This window comes from Suricata suricatta, chromosome 8 (genome assembly GCF_006229205.1).
Source record: "Suricata suricatta isolate VVHF042 chromosome 8, meerkat_22Aug2017_6uvM2_HiC, whole genome shotgun sequence".
NCBI lineage: Eukaryota > Metazoa > Chordata > Mammalia > Carnivora > Herpestidae > Suricata > Suricata suricatta.
The window spans coordinates 122,565,292-122,581,247 of record NC_043707.1 but is presented as its reverse complement, the minus strand read 5'-3'; the positions used below and the strand labels follow the sequence as shown (position 1 = coordinate 122,581,247).

Genomic DNA, 15,956 nt, shown 5'->3' with positions numbered 1-15,956 from the left:
TTTGTCCCATTAATAGCCCAAAGTCCTATCCCCTATCCCGTACACTCACGTCTCGTCTCTTGGAGAGCACTCTCTATGTGGAAAAGAGAGAAAAATAATTTCTCCACAGCCTCTTGCTCTCCTCTCTTTCCCTTCCCTACCCCTACTCATTCCCTTTCTCTTTCTCAAATATACACGTGGGCGGGAGCGCACGCGCATACACACACACACACACACACACACACACACACACACACAGGCTCAGGGTGAGAAGCGCGAGAGGTTTTACACACTTGGTGTAGAAGACTGAATTCAGAACAAGCGGATGCCCCCGAAAGCAGGCTCTGTCTCTTTAAATGGGTTGTAGCAGTGGGGGAGGGGAACTGGCCGGAGCTGGCATTGTCCAGTTTGAACTGAGCACCGGAAGTGAAGGGGCAGGGCCAGGGCCGTGCACTGAGCCCCCGGCCATTGTCCATCTCCGACCAGGGCACTAGCCACCCCCCGACCAACCCTCTTTATCTCTTAGAAGGGGAGGCTACCTCTTCAAGTAAGGAGATCCTCTACTCCTGTTCGCCAACCAACCCCACCTTAGGGAGGGAAGTGCACTTTAGGATGGGACTCTGAAAGGAGGAGGGTCTGGCTACCCAAGATTGTCCAGAGGACTGGAAGAAATGCCTCCACCCACTTACCCACTCAGTCCCTCTCCCAGCAACGGATAGGGATGGGATTGGGATAGGGACAGGATGAGGGCAGCTGGAGGAGAGAGGAACACACTTCAAGCCTCTCTGGTTTCCTTCTGCTTTCCCAGGAAGCACCACGTGGAGTCAATTTTAGACACAGATTTGGAAGGAAAAAAGGAAGGATTTTTTTTTTTTTTTTTTTTTTTTTTTTTACATAGAACCAATTAGGAGCAGTTTGAGAGAGCTAAAAAACAGAAACTCAGGGAGGCAGAGACATTCAGTCAGAGACAGCGCCTTGAGAGGCAGCGCTGGAGATCAGCCCGGCCGGGTCTCCAGCCCCCGTCACCCCCCACCCCCGCTTCCCCATCTCAGGCTTCCTAGTGTCCTGAACTCCAGGTCTATCTAAGCACACGGGGGTGGGGGGTGAGAGCGGGTCAGCGCCAAGCAGTCGGGTCAGCTCGGAGGCCTGAAGGGGAAGGGAGGGGGAGGGGCGCTCAAGAGCTGGGGGGGGGGGAGGGCTCATCCATTTCTCCCTTGACAGGTGGTTTAAGTCTCTGATTGGCCAGGGCTGCCAGGCTCACACCTCCCTCCCCCAACTCTCTGGAATGTATAATTATCTGCGCGGGGGGCGGGGGTGGTGTGTGAGTGTGTGTGGGAGCAGTCACATGGTTTTAAAACTACCCCCCCACCAGCCCCCCACCTGTATGCCGCTCTGGGGACCCCCACCAAGTCCTTAAAGTACAGGATCCCAAATTCCAGGGTACTCAAGACTTCTAGGGCTGACGGCCCCCATCTCCAGATGTGTGTGTGGGGAGGGGGTGTCAAACCTCAAGGTTCTGAGAAGGGACACCCCAGAGGTGTCAGAGACCATAGCTATGGGGGAGGGCCGGAGCTGGAGCCAGAAGGAAAGGGAGGGGAAAGAAGAGGGAGGGGAGGGGAGGGGGCTGCCCGCGGGGGGTTGGGTCATTGTCTTTTAGAATTTGGGAGCCTTTGAAAAGCCGTGGGCCCTCCCACCGCTATTGTGCTGGGGAAGATGTAGCAGCCTCTTCTCCAAGCCACCCCTTTGCCTCCGGACTTCTCTGGGGCCAGCAGCCACCCGACCAGGGGCCCGGGGCCGCGGGCTCAGCCGACTACCATGGGCTCTGTGTCAAACCAGCAGTTTGCAGGTTCGAGCTCGGGACTTACTGGGGACACCTTAGGCTTCAGGGGAACCCAGGAACCATATAAAAGGGAGGTGGGGAAATGTCCCCCAGCCTGGCCGAAGGACCCTAAGTCTGTGCGGCCTCCTGCTTCAGGGGCCATTTCTGGAGTAAAGAACCCTGGTGTCCCAGCGGCTTGCCCGCCGAGGCTACGGGGGTGGCCGGACAGAAGAGGAAGGGCCTGTCCGGCCAGCTATCCCTGGGCAACACGTTGTGGGAAGAGGAGCAAAACTTTTGGGGCAACATTGGCTTCAGTGTAAGCTTGGGGAGCGCGGGAGGCGGCCAGGACAGGTCTTTTCCTCGCCAGCTGCTTGGTAGCTGTAGCCACCTGGGCGCACACCCGTGGGCTGGACACTCGGGTCTCCCTGCTGGGTCTCGAGAGGGCCCTCCCGATTCCGCGCCCCCCCCCCTCGCCCCAAGCTGAGCGCCCTCCCAACCTCCAGGTGGCTGCGCCAAGGCGCCGGAGGAGGCGCCGGAGGACGCCGCCCGAGCAGCCGAAGAGCCGCAGCTGCTGCACGGTGCCGGCATCTGTAAATGGTTCAACGTGCGCATGGGGTTCGGCTTCCTGTCCATGACCGCCCGCGCCGGGGTCGCGCTCGACCCCCCGGTGGATGTCTTTGTGCACCAGGTGAGACCGATTCTGGCAACTTTGCCTGGGGAAAGGGGTGTTGGCGCGCATATTCAAGGTTGGGCGTCGGACTTGGCTGTTGGGTTGAGGGAGACCATGGGCTCTCATTGTGCCCTCTCATCTGTGCAGTGGCACCCCAGTTCTGAGTCCCCATTAATTCCAACGGGACGGGGGCGGGCAGAACCGATTAACAGCACCCCCACCCCCTTCCCGGAACCCCTCGGGCTTACCACGTGTCTGTTACCTCTTTCCCCTGGGAAGGGGGCAGGGGGCAGGGAGGTGACCCCATGTGGCAGAAACTAAGGTTGTATTGTGCTTGCTGGTGGGGGGAGGGCGAGCAGGCCGGCCAGGGAAGCACATGCCGGTTCTGAGCAGGGCCCTGAGCGCCCAGCGTCTTTCACTAACATGTGAATGGAGCTCCCTGGCGGGAGAGAGGCAGGCAAACCACTCTAGGATCAAATAGGGGTAAAGCTGAGAAGTCAGCCGGATTCCAGTACCCAGGTGGTCACCCAAAACTAAAGCCCTGGGCCTGAGTGAGTTTTGGCAGATCCTTGAAGAATCTGTTTGGGGGTCCGAAACCTCTTCCAGAGTACCCGTCCCTGGCACAGAGTTCACCTACTGGCCTTTTGCTGTCCAGTTCTGCCAGCAAGGAAAACCTAAGGAGCCCAGGCCGTAGATTTCTGGTCCAGGCTGGGAGAGAGTTAGGTCACAATCCCAAGTTCTCAGTTAAAGCAAGGCAGCCCAGGGGGGTGAAATTCAGTGTCGCAGGGCAGGGGGGCAGTGGAGGGAGGCTAGCCTCTGGACCTATTCTCTGCTTGGCATTTATGGCCCCAGACAGCCATTGATTGCTGTCCTAACATTCTGGCCTCGAACAAGGAGCCAGAGACTCCAGGTTTCCCTCCTCCCTGGCTGCCTCTTCTCCTCACCCCTTCCTGAATATCTTAGAAGTGTTCCAGTGGCCCTGGGACACCAGCCACCCATAACCACCATGTCAAGTAAGTTGCCGCCTGGGTCACTTCCACCTTTGAAGGTTTCATGTTGGACCTGGGAAGGAGAAATTGATGATCTCAGGTCCAGTAGGTTGACACCCAGGCCGGGCAGGGAGGGGTTACTTCGGGGAGGTTGGCTTTAGGAGCCATGGGGGAGGGGAAAGGAGGATGTGGGGATTAAGGGTTGGAGCCTGAGGGATGGTATTCTGGAGGGGGAGGGGTGAAGAGGGAAGATCCTGGGTGGACTGGTCCGAGGCAGCAGGGAAGTCTCCCAAGCCTGGCCTTCAGTGAGGACACAGAGTCGGGGGAAACAAGGGAGTTGCGGGATGCAGGGAGACAATGTTGGGTAACTTGGGGTCCCTGGGCTACTCGGACATCTGGGAGGGTATGCAGCAGGATGCTTAGCCACCTCCTTGCTGTGTCCCGGACCTCCCCCCCCAACTCTTAACCAGCCCCCCATCAGACTACTAGTTCTGGCTGGTGGCTTTGCCCCCCTTCCCTGTCTCATTTACATATGTGAATGATAACCCACAGGAAGTAATTGTGGGAGAATGCAGGGAATTGGCCTCTTTAGATCTATTAAATCACTTTATTACAGGAACCAGCTTTGAATGGCCCTCCTCAGCGGGGTAGCCAGCTCTCCCACTCTCCCATTTATCTGATCACAAAGAGATTAAAAATTTTTCGGTCTGGAGACGGACTGGACAGCTTCCCCAACTTTGGGAGGCTTAGAATTAAAGAGATCCCAAATTTTCTTGCCTCCCTTCCAAAGGTTGCTAAATAGGTTCTGGGAGGAATGTAGTCCCCTCATCATCTGGGTTTCCTGGGTGATATCCAAATCCCAAGGAAGGTTTTCCTGAACAAATGAATCTGTGCCTCAGTCCACTTAACCTTAGGATCAAAAGCAGTTGGAAAATATTGGGTGGCATAGAGGAAAGCAGAGACCTTCAGGTTTGGCTCGTGGAGCCTGTACCAAGCTCCTTCAGATGGGTAGGCTGGGAGAGAACCTGGATTTAGGGTCTTGGAATGTCCAGGGACATTCCACAGCTGAATAAGTTATCATGAGGGAGTGCAGCTGGGATAAGGAATCAAGAATTTGTTTCCCTAACACCGTCCACCAGCAGCCCTGGAAGACAATGACTGGAAATTCCCTGAGCCTATGGTGCATGCTGTTGGGGCTTGGGTTGATCCTCAAAACTCTATGGTAGCAGTTAGACTGGTGATTACAGTCCCTGCACTTGAGGAATTTGAAATATCTCTTGGGGGCTCTCATGGAGAGGAATTACTAGACAAGGATGATCCCTAAAAATTGTTCTAGGGAAGGAAAGTGTTCCCAACGTGTGCGTGGGGGTAAGGCACTCTCTCTAACAAGAAAACCTTCCCTCCTTTGGTTGCTGGTGGTGGGTACCTTGGAACCTGAGGTGGTGAGAAGGATAATTGCCCTAAGATAAACATCTGCCTGGAGAGAGGATCAGGAAGCCCCTTTCTAAGAAAAGAGGAAGGAGGGAAGGGGAAAAGCAATTTAACATTTTCCTTTCCAAGGTTGGGCTTTTTTTGGTTCCCGACACATTGTCTTTTTCTCTCAAACTACATTATGCCTCCTCAGAGTTGATAAGTAGGAAAGAAAACTTAAACTTCACCTTAAAGGAAAAGAAAAAAGGCAAAGAGGTTTCTCTAAACAATCTTTTTATTCAGACCCAGATTTTCAGATCTAGAACTCTCTGCTTGTCCCTGGTGTTAGGTGAGTTTAAGAATCCTAATATTGACAGATGGCCAGCCCTTAAACTGAGGTTTTTCATCCTCTACACTTTTGATATATTCTGAGAAGGATAACTCTTTGTTCAGAGCATTTTGGTTGTGACAACAAAAATGTCTCCAGACATTGCCGAATGTCCCCCTGGGAGGCAACCAACCCCCCAAGAGAGAAACACAGTTCTGCAGGGAACATAGGTGCAAGAAAGCACTAAACTGTTTTCTTAAGGACCACTAAGAATTTTGAAATCTGAATAGCCATTTTAAGAGTTTTGGTTTAACTCCTGTTTCCTGTGGCTCTACTCCCAAACCCCCAAGACTTGTAGAAATTTGAGAGCAAGAAGAGTCCTGCCTGCTTCTACAGCTGCTCAGAACCCAGATATGTTTAAAACGGCTTTCCAGCTAAAATACTGTATTGGAGGGCCTGGAGGCAAAAAAAATTTCAATCCTGAGAAACTGTGGGAAAAGCTGAAGCCACGTGGCTTGCTTTTCCTGAAAAGGATGAGTGGGAGGGTGACCTCAGGCAGGGTCTGGATTAGGACTCCTGAGTATGGGGTGGGGAGGGGAGAATGTAGAGAGAGCTTTCTTCCCACCTGGTTTATAACCTTACTGGTGTCTCTGATTAGTCACCACATGTCTATTTAGTGATGTGCTGGTCTTATCTCCTCTTCTAACCTGGAATCTCTCTGAAGAAAGGGACTAGCTCTCTGGTTGGCTTCCTAGTACAGACTCGATGGGCAGAAGGGACGAGTATGCAGAAGTAAGGGGCTCCTGAATTGGGAGGACAAATTTGGGGTTCTTGTCAGTATAGGTCTTCCTCCAGAGAGAAAGACTGGCCATAATAAGGGAGAGAAGAATATTACTGCTCTTTCTCAGAACTGATGTCTAGAATAGGGCTGGGTGAACTGGAGTGACCATCAAAGTGTTTCAACCCAGGTAGGACCCTCTAGTTTTTTGTTTATTGACTGGAAGCCACAGGTTTGGTGGTCATTCGTTAGTTTTTCATTTTCATCTTAACAGGAAAAAGATCAGATTAAAGTAAGGGAATCACTTTGATTTTCAGAACATCAGTAGAGTTTCCACATTATGGAATCTTCTTGGCTCTTGTCTTCCTGAAAAGCCATACTTTCTAGACAGTGGCCCAAGTAAAGGCTGTGCTACCATCCTGAGCAAGGGTTCAGTAGGGGAAACTTGTAACCTGGTTTTAGCTGGTGACACTACTGCGCAGTCCAATAAGCTTTTTTTTAGTGACTATCCCCAGGGCAAAGTTGTTTCTTGAACATTCCTAATCAAACTCTCAGGCTCCCAACCCTTCTGGAATTCCCTGTTATTTGGGGGAAACTGCTCCAGGCAGAACCTCCACCCTCCCTTCTTCCTGCAGGCATGAGTAACAATTACTATCTATAAGTCTGGGGTCAGGAGGTGTAGGGGAGGAAGAGACAACTTTCAGGAACAGTATGAAATGTGTGCAGACTCGTTTTAAATGATCTCAGCTTGAAGTTCCATGAATTCAGAAAGGAAATCAAAATCCAAGAAGACTAAGTGGCTTTTGTAGGCAAAGAGCAAACGAACAACTGGGTTTCTGACTTTAAAACCCCAGGACCCTTTCTTCTGCTCCCCTTGAGTGGGTGGGGACCTGTTGAGAAGTCTGCTCCCTATCCTAGAAAGTAAGTTCAGTCCCCTTAACTCCTTCCTGAGGATGGAGGATGCCTGCCCTAAAGAGCTGGGGGATAAATCTCTGGTTCACAGTTCAGAACCCGGCAGCTCCTTTCTCCAGTCTCCCTCCGGCTGCCTTTATGCCACAGCTGATGAGCAGCGCCATCTGGTGGAGAACTCCAGGCAGTAACGTCGTCCTGGCTGTGTCGAGGCAGAGGTGATTTATGGGGGTTGTCTGCCTGCAGCCTTTGGTTCTGGATGGACCTCTTTACTCAACCCTCCCTGACAGATCATCAAATAAACTGCTTCTGGTAGGACCGGTTGGTTTCCTAGCCCCTACCAAACCCTACCTTCAGGTATGAAGTCCAGATGAGACGATGGGGACACTTCAGGACTGAGTCATTTCTTTCATCTGCTTCTGTTACTTATATGTGGCTATCAGAAAGCTTTAATATATATATCTATCTAATATATTTATGTATAAATACATGACTTGCATTATACTACCCAGCACTGGCTGTAAGGTCAGGCTAATAGTGATCAGCACAGCTCTGCCTCTCACTGAATTTGGAGAACGCTTCACTTCTAACAAGATTTCAGCTGTGACATGTCCTAATGAGGCCTATCTGACAGGCTTGATGTGAAGGTTCGACGCACTACAACACTGAATGTGCTTAGAGCTCTCCTTAGCCTATAGTAAGCTTAGATGAATATCAGCAGTCTGGGATAGTGGAGAACTTGGTTTATTCCACAAATATTTGTGTACAGCTAGGCACCAGGTCTGAGTGGAGAGACACGCACTAGACAGTCTGGAGCTGGGATGGCCTGAGTGATGCAGAAAAATCAGAAATGCAAACTTTGATCGCTGGGACCAAAGCAGGTTTCCCAAAATTCTGCCTGCCACTTCTGTAGAAAGGAGCGATGTGACTAAAATCAGGCAATGTTGGAGCTGCTTATCATGAAGTCTGATACCCTGTTTTTGCAAATGATTAAAGAACCAGCATGTGTCCGACTTTCATAGAGCAAGTTGGGTTCCTGTGTGCTTTTCACAACACCATATTCTCTGAGTAACCCCTAAGCTGAAGCCGGGGGATGATGCTGGATGGAGTATCTGATAAAGGGAAGGATGGTGGAGACCCTGGTGAGGTATTAAGGAAGCAGAAGGTCTAAGATTTAACTGCTCTAAGCCCTTCCCTGCCATCCAAAAAAAGAAATGCCTCCATGCAACTGTTTTCTGTCTGATTAGATGCCACCCTCCCCTGCGCAGTGGGCTCCTTGTGGGCGGCCCGCCCTCCTGCCTGGAACAAATTGGGTAAGGAAGATAGGAAGGAAGTCTGCCTCTCCACCAACCTTTAAAATACTTTACCTGAATAAATGACCCTCATTCAGGTTCCTGCATAAAGGATTTGACCAAAGGTAACAAAGAGGGGTTTCTGTGTAGTTTTATCTCTGGAAGGCTGGGATGGCAGGTCAGGGAGAAGTAATGACGGCTGCTGGCGGTGACTTTGGCCAACTCAGCAGGCTTGACTGTTAGAAAGGTGTCTATCCGTTTCTCTCAGTGACCCTAACCCCATCATGGAGAGGAAGGAACTGATGAATGTGGGGTAGGGGGGAGCAGGGGGAGCCAGGGAAGCTACCGCCTCTGGAACTCCAGGAATCTGACCACCAGAACCAAGCAGTGTCAACTCTTTGTTTCCTGGGGCTGGGCTCTATTGGGGGAGCTCAAGCCTTGCCCCTCCCCCCCAGGCCTTTTCTTTTTTGGAGGGGATGGGAAGAGGGGCGGGGCCATGCTTTGTGTGTGGTTGGGGATGGGGTGGGGGTGAGAGGAAGAATTTCAGGCTCCTTTCTGATGCTGGGCCTGTGAGGCCAGCTCAGTGGGGCTGCACAGTGATTACCTATCTGATAAGAGAGGAATTCAAACTATGTGTTGTAGAAAAAGGCGGGGTGGGGGGGGCAGGGAGCCACCCCTGGAGACCACCAGTCTAAATCTTGGACGTGCTGCGGTAAGATCCCTGCAGGGTTACATTTTAAAATTTGAGAGCCTTAAATAAACCTCAAATTCTCCAGTGATTGAGTGGGTGACCCAAGAGGACCAGTCAATTTCATACTACCCCCACTGGTATCCTCTTGTTCTCGCAGTAAGCCTAGGAGGTGTAGATGGGCATAAAAACCCACCTGAGTTTCCATGGTTAGTTATAAAAACCAGAGGTGAAATTTTGAGCCTCTTGACAGTTCTGTTACCCCGCCCTGATCTATTCTGAAGAGGTTGATGATAATTGCCACTCACTGAGGATCCGTGTGTGGTAGGCTGTGTGTTAACTACTCTTCACCCATAAAACCTCACAGGGCCACCATAAATTAATAGTTGCTCCATTTTATAGGTTAGCACAGAAAGGAGGAAACAAGCCTCAGACTCCAAACCCTTGTCGTTAATCGCTTATTTGCTGAATCACAGCTGGAACGAGCAGTGTCCCCACCTCCGAGTCCACTAAGCAAATGGGAGGACGTGAGATTGTGCCTCCTGCAACTGGTTTATCCCAGTTGAGAAAGAGACAAGTCATATCTACCTTCAAATCAAGGTTGTTTCTGTGCAACAGAAAAGGGGAAAGGGCCCTTCACCTTGCTGCCGAGTTTTTAGTTGTTGCTTTAATGCTCTGCTCCTTCGTCATCTCCCCCTCACATCAACGTAGGGGAGAGGTCATCACATCCCTGGCTGTTCCTGTGGGAATAAAAAGAAGGGAAAGGATAGTCCTATGATGGAACTGGTGGACAAAAGTGATAGAGACTACATGAAATATTTGCAGAGCACATTCCTGATGTTTCCATGCCCGCATTAGAGGCTGGGTAACTTACTGTTACTCCTTTCTCTGAAGGATCCGAGCTCCAGACATGAATGATTGACTAAGGTCATGCAGCCCTCAATTGGTACAACCAGCATTTCATAAACTCTACCTCAGTGTGTCTGGCACTCAACCCTATACTCTTTTAACCAATTACCTGAATGGAATCTTTGTCTTAAACAGTGCCATCTAAGTTAAAACAACAATGTCCATGATTGAGAAATTGAGGATCATGGCTGGCAATAGTGCATGGCTCACCTAAGTCCCAGTTTGAAATACTCCTCCTGACAACCACCACCCGCACGATACAATCGTGTTACTGATTCACATTCCCTCAAGCCAACACTAGGTGCACACTGATCCCTATTTTCTGTGATGACACCGTATTGACATTTGACACACTCTGGATATTTTACTCTAATGGAGTAAGTGATGGTAAAATCTATTCTGGAGAGAGGCTGTCACCTCCACTAATGGGTTGCTGTTGATGCATTAAGTGGGAAGGTAGAAAGGACTGTGAGTTTTAAATCAGGAACCCTAGATTCTTCTGAGCCGTTAGTGCCTCTCAAGTAGGTATGTGGAAACTCCCTGTTTCTTGGAAGGCTGCCAGGCTCTCTGCAAGTGTCGATATTTTAAAATTTTGATATAAACACATAGTGTTTTAATGGGATTGTTCCAAACATTCTAGATCTTTTCTCCTTCAGCAGTATCACCTGGTCATCTTTCCAAGTCAGACAATTCAGATTTACCTCTTGGTTCATTAATTCATCCAAAAATGTATTGGGCATTATACTCTGTTCTGTGATTCTTTTTTTTTTGGTTTTTTTTTGGACTGACTTATCGTAGCTTTTTATAGTTTTATCAGTCTGTCTTGACTTTTACAGGTTGTTAATACAGTTTTTCAACATTTTGGTGTTTAATTCCTCTGGAATGTAGTTTGCATACAAGTGATAGGAAATGTTGAGTTCTGATCTGATATCCAAAACAGATAGCTAATTTTCTAACAGTATTGAACTGTTTCCCTCACCTGTTGATTTCTCTATATATGCTTGAATCCCCAAGTGGACTTTCCCTTACAAACTTACTGATTCATCAGCTTTGATCGTATTGTCTTTTTCCTTTAACTTGCCAGTAACATTGTGTCTTACTCTTAAGGTTACAGACATCAAGCACCTTTGTCACTAAATATTTCAGTGTGTGTTTTCAAAACTTAGAGTCATTGTCTTTCATAATCTCAGTATAAAGATCAAACTCTGGGAATTTAGCATTGATATTTATCTTCATCCCATATGTAGATTTTATGAGTTGTCCTAATATTTTTTTCCCTGTTCCAGGAGCACACATTGCACTTAATTGTTCGATTTCTTTCTTTTTATTTTTTTTAATTTTTTTAAATTAGAAAAAAAAATTTTTTAATGTTTTATTTATTTTTGATACAGAGAGAGAGAGACAGAGCATGAGAGGGGGGAGGGGCAGAGAGGGGAGACACAGACCCGGAAGTAGGCTCCAGGCTCTGAGCTAGTTGTCAGCACAGAGCCTGACGCGGGACAGGGCTCAAACCCAGGAAAGTGAGATCTGACCTGAACCGAAGTGGGAGGCTTAACCAACTGAGCCACCCAGGAGCCCCTAATTTTTTTTATTTTTGAGAGACAGAGAAAGATTGCGCGAGCAGGGGAGGGTCAGAGAGAGAGGGAGACACAGAATCCGAAGCAGGCTCCAGGCTCTGAGCTAGCCGCCAGCACAGAGCCAGATGTGGGGCTCGAACCCACAAACCGTGAGATCATGACCTGAGCTGAAGCCAGACACTTAACTGACTGAGCCACTCAGGTGCCCCAATTGTTCAGTTTCTTTACTTAAGACTTCATCTTTGATGACCTTGACATTTTAAAAGCATACAAGGCTGCTAAATTTTATATTTTACAATTATGTATTTCTTGATTTATACTTTCTTCCTTTTTATAAAACTCTGCACCCAGCATGGCGCTTGAGCTCACAACCCTGAGATAAAAGAGTTGCACGTGCTCCACTGACCCCGCCAGCCAGGTGCCACTATTTGTTGATTTCTCATAAATGTTAAGGTTAAGACTTTTCCATCTTTCCTATTTTTGTTTAAATGAGAATAGCTACAAAAAAGTTATGGCATCTGTTTATGTAATGATTATTTTTTGTTAATATAACATAGATTGCTTGCTTAATTGTGGTAACCTGTTGAGTCGATCATTTCTTTACTGATAACATGGACATATCATCACACTTGTTCTTCATACCCTACGAGAATGCGCGTATGTGGTTTTTTGGTATAAGCCTGGAGACTAACGTTAAAATCTACCATGTTTTCCTTCCCCAGAGCAAGCTGCACATGGAGGGCTTCCGGAGCCTCAAGGAGGGTGAGGCAGTGGAGTTCACCTTCAAGAAGTCGGCTAAGGGCCTGGAATCTATCCGGGTCACTGGCCCCGGTGGGGTGTTCTGTATCGGGAGCGAGAGGCGGCCCAAAGGGAAGAACATGCAGAAGCGGAGATCAAAGGGGGACAGGTACGGCTTGGAAGGTGGCTGGGAGTTCTCCCAATCTTGCCCCTTTTCTTGGGCCAGGATTTCAAAGACGCAGTGAAGCCTGCAGTCCCCGGCCACATGTGGGTGTTTGCCGTTTCTGCCTTAGGATATGGGAGATGAGGAAAGGGCTGTGGGTCAGAAGGACACTTAATTATTTCATAAGCAAAGGAGACCACGGATGGAAAAGTGTAAGTGATGGGGCAGGGGGGGGGGGACAAGATGGTGTGTGTACCTGTTGCTTCTTCACTAAGCCTCCAAGTGGCTACTTTGTCTTTGCTCTGTGCTGGAGCAGGTCCTATAGTTGCCTGACTCCTTTCATTTTCTCTATTTTTAGTGAATGACTGGCTTAGTTTCTCAAGGGTATGGTAGTGTCTTCCCTATTTCGTGAATTGCAGTTCCCAGTTGGTGGGGGGTGGGGGTGGGGTCCATGACCTCTGTCTTCCATCATTTCAGAATTTTCAAGTGGACATGAATCTGAAAATCCCATCTAGACAATTACAGATTTAGGAAGAACTTAGAGGTATCAAGTCCTAGTCCTAGTCTTCCTTTTGTAAGTGGGGAAATTGGTTTCCAAGAAAGGGAGTGAGTGCAGTAAATGACCAGAGCCCAGGTGTCCTCACTCAGAGGAAGGCTTCTGCTCTCACTCCTTTCTCAACTTTACCATCCTGCTTTGTACTAGGTGCTACAACTGTGGAGGTCTAGACCACCATGCCAAGGAATGCAAGCTGCCACCCCAGCCCAAGAAGTGCCACTTCTGTCAGAGCATCAGCCATATGGTGGCCTCGTGTCCACTGAAAGCCCAGCAGGCCCCCAGCTCACAGGGAAAGCCAGCCTACTTTCGGGAGGAAGAAGAAGAAGAGATCCACAGCCCTGCCCTGCTCCCAGAGGCCCAGAATTGAGCTACAGTGGGTGGGGGCTGTGCTTTTGTGATCAGGAAGTTTTGAGGAGCAGGCATCAATCGGCAGAGTGGAGAAAGTGGGGACAGGGTGGGTAGGGGACAGCTGGCCCTGCCATGTATCTCAGGCCGGGGGTCCATAGCATCACCCCCTCTTCCTTCTTGGCAGGGTAGGGGGGAAGGGGTGAGGCAAATGAACTCCGACCATGCTCTATCCAAATGCTTGTGAGCGTTCTGGGGAAGATCCTTCCCCGTGTGCTTTATCTGAGTCTCCGCCCCCAGATCTCCAGCTTTTGAAAGTGGCCTGGGTAGGGGAGTTGTTTTCCTTTCGAAGAAGGATATGTAATAATACTTTTTCCCATGCCAGAATGTAAAGATCAAGCATGAGACCAGATTGATGGGCCCAACCCATGAAGCGCTATTTTCCGTGGGAGGGAATCTCTCAGGGGTGAGACAGGGTTCCCCACTCTTGGGATAGGGTGCCGAGATCTCTTCCCCGCAAAGGGATTGTTGGGGGAACAGCTGCAGACCTGCTGTCCCCAAGCTTACTCCCACCACATTCTGGGCCGATAGAATTTTATTTATTTGCTCCCTTGGATGAGCACCTTGGGCCCCACTTTCTCCAGGATGCCAACTGCACTAGCTGTGTGCGAATGACGTATCTTGTGCATTTTAACTTTTTTTTTTTGGTAATATAAATGTTCTGGTTTTGTACTTTTGTGTATTTTAATCTTAAGGCCCTTGTTCCTGCACTGTGTTCTCAGGTACACAAGCAATCTCAGGGATAAGTTGGCAGCAGCTCCAGGTCTGCACGGCAGGAATACCGTTTATCACCAGGGAAAACAACTAGTTGGAGTGCATAGCCTAGTGAACGACCTCATTTTTGCCAATTAGAACTGGCTTCTCTGCCATAGTCTCCTCTTAAAACCCCTGCACCTTCAGTGTTCCGTGGGAGACGAGGTTTGAACTCAGTTGTCCCGTGACTTGATCTCTTTCTACTGGAAGATTGGAAATTGGTCCGAACAGGAAAAGGAGGTACAGGAAGGTTTGAAGAGGCCGCACCAAGCCGAACGGTGCAGAGCGAAAGCCAAGATTAGGAGAGGGCTATCTGTAAGTGTAATAGAGGATTTCTGTTCCAGACTTCTAATCCCAGGGCACGGGACTCACTTTACATACCAGATCCATCCTTCACTGGATTGGGCTAGGCCTACCATGCACAACAGGGTGTGTGTGTGTGTGTGTGTGTGTGTGTGTGTGTGTGTGTGTTTAAAAAAATGAGTTGGTAAGGACAGCTTTAAGAACAAACAATACCTCTGTATCCATCTTGAGCTGCCCAGGGATGGGTGTATAAAGCAAAGGCTAAATTTCTTAACTTTTTTAAATTCTGGGCTTTTCTTGTTGGCTTCCAGAGAGACCACAAGCCATGGCTTTGTGGTGCCCAGAGCCAGTGTCCTGCCCTGCTGTAGCAGTGATTAGTGCTGTGGTAGCTAAAGGAGAAAAGACGTTTTCGTTTACATGCTGTGAGATCACCACAAACCTACCTCACTGTGTTGAAATGGGGCGAATGCAATAGAACGCATTGGGTGATGTGTGTCTGATCCTGGGTTCTTGTCTCCTCCAATCGCTGCTCCCCCCACCCCACTAGTTATATCATATTTGTCTGGGTTTTGTAGGACTTCACAAATAGCTGATTGGGTGATTGCTAGGTGGCCTGGTTTGTGTAAATATAATGTGTTGGTCTTCTCCATGTTCTTTTGGGGTTTTATTGTTTACAAACTTCTTTTTGTATTGAAAAATAGCCAAAGCATCTTTGACAAAAGCTTCTGCACCAAGAATAGAATCTGGAAAATAGCTTGGTGATGCCTCTTAAAGTATGGCAGTCTTGAACCATCCTTTCTTTTGTGTTTCCTTCCCCTATTTCCTATTTTGGGCCAGATCTTCTATCCTCAAAACTTGACACCTACCCCTCTTTTATCCTCCTCCTCTCAAAAAAAGCCTCTTTCCCACCTTTATACCCTGAAAAAGCTATAAACACTCTATCCCGTGTTCCTAATATCCTGTGTCAAGACCATTCCTTGATGTGATTCATGCTCATACACTTGTATTTGGATGGATCAACCCTACTTTAATCTCTAATCTTAGGGTAGAGAGAAGCAGAAGCGATGAGAGGGGCCTTCTGTGTAGAAATAGGGTCTGGAGACCAAGGAAGGGAAGATGAATGTATAATCCAAGTCACTCAGGAACTTTTATGCAGGTGCAAGAAACTTATGTCAAAGTGGCCACAAGATTGTTTAATAGGAGACGAACGAATGTAACTCCATGTTTACTGCTAGAAACCAAAGCTTTGTGTGAAATCTTGAATTTATGGGGGTGGGGTGGGGTAGGAAAGCTTGTACCTATCTGTTCTTTCCCTGATCCCTTCTCTTCATCTCTGAACTACAGGAGACTGAGCCCCCTTGGGCTTTAGTGACTCCATCTCTGGGAGGTGTCTATGTGATTGGTTTTTGCTGTGCCGGGTACTTCCTTTTCCGCTTACTGTTGTAACACACATGCTGACCCTTTTCCCTTCTCTTTTTACCCTGGGAAAATCCAATGAATAAATAAAAAGTTATTGGTACCAAAACTGTCCTCTTGTTGGATATTTAGGGTGTTTTTCTTCCAGAATTCCTACCTTCTTGAATTGGGACTCAGAAGTCACAGAAGAACCATTAAGTTTCCTGTTCAGCCATTTTGTTAGAAATGAATCTTGAAAATTCAGTCCTCTTAGCACCTCATTACAGTGGATTTT

At 48.6% G+C, this 15,956-nt stretch overlaps 1 protein-coding gene across 1 annotated transcript; it reads left to right on the top strand.

Moving 5' to 3' along the window:
* Positions 1 to 1,794: 1,794 nt before the first annotated feature.
* Positions 1,795 to 13,831, top strand: LIN28A (lin-28 homolog A). The gene is made up of 4 exons (XM_029949355.1): positions 1,795 to 1,825; positions 2,302 to 2,486; positions 12,071 to 12,255; positions 12,953 to 13,831. The coding sequence occupies exons 1-4, from the start codon at positions 1,795 to 1,797 to the stop codon at positions 13,170 to 13,172; spliced, it is 621 nt and encodes a 206-aa protein (XP_029805215.1). The 3' UTR covers positions 13,173 to 13,831.
* The last annotated feature ends 2,125 nt before the right edge of the window (positions 13,832 to 15,956 follow it).

Coding starts and splice junctions, on each gene's coding strand:
- LIN28A (XM_029949355.1), top strand. CDS start 1,795: ATGGGCTCTGTGTCAAACCAGCAGTTTGCAG. Junction 1,826..2,301: donor GTCAAACCAGCAGTTTGCAG/GTTCGAGCTCGG, acceptor CCCAACCTCCAG/GTGGCTGCGCCAAGGCGCCG. Junction 12,256..12,952: donor CGGAGATCAAAGGGGGACAG/GTACGGCTTGGA, acceptor GCTTTGTACTAG/GTGCTACAACTGTGGAGGTC.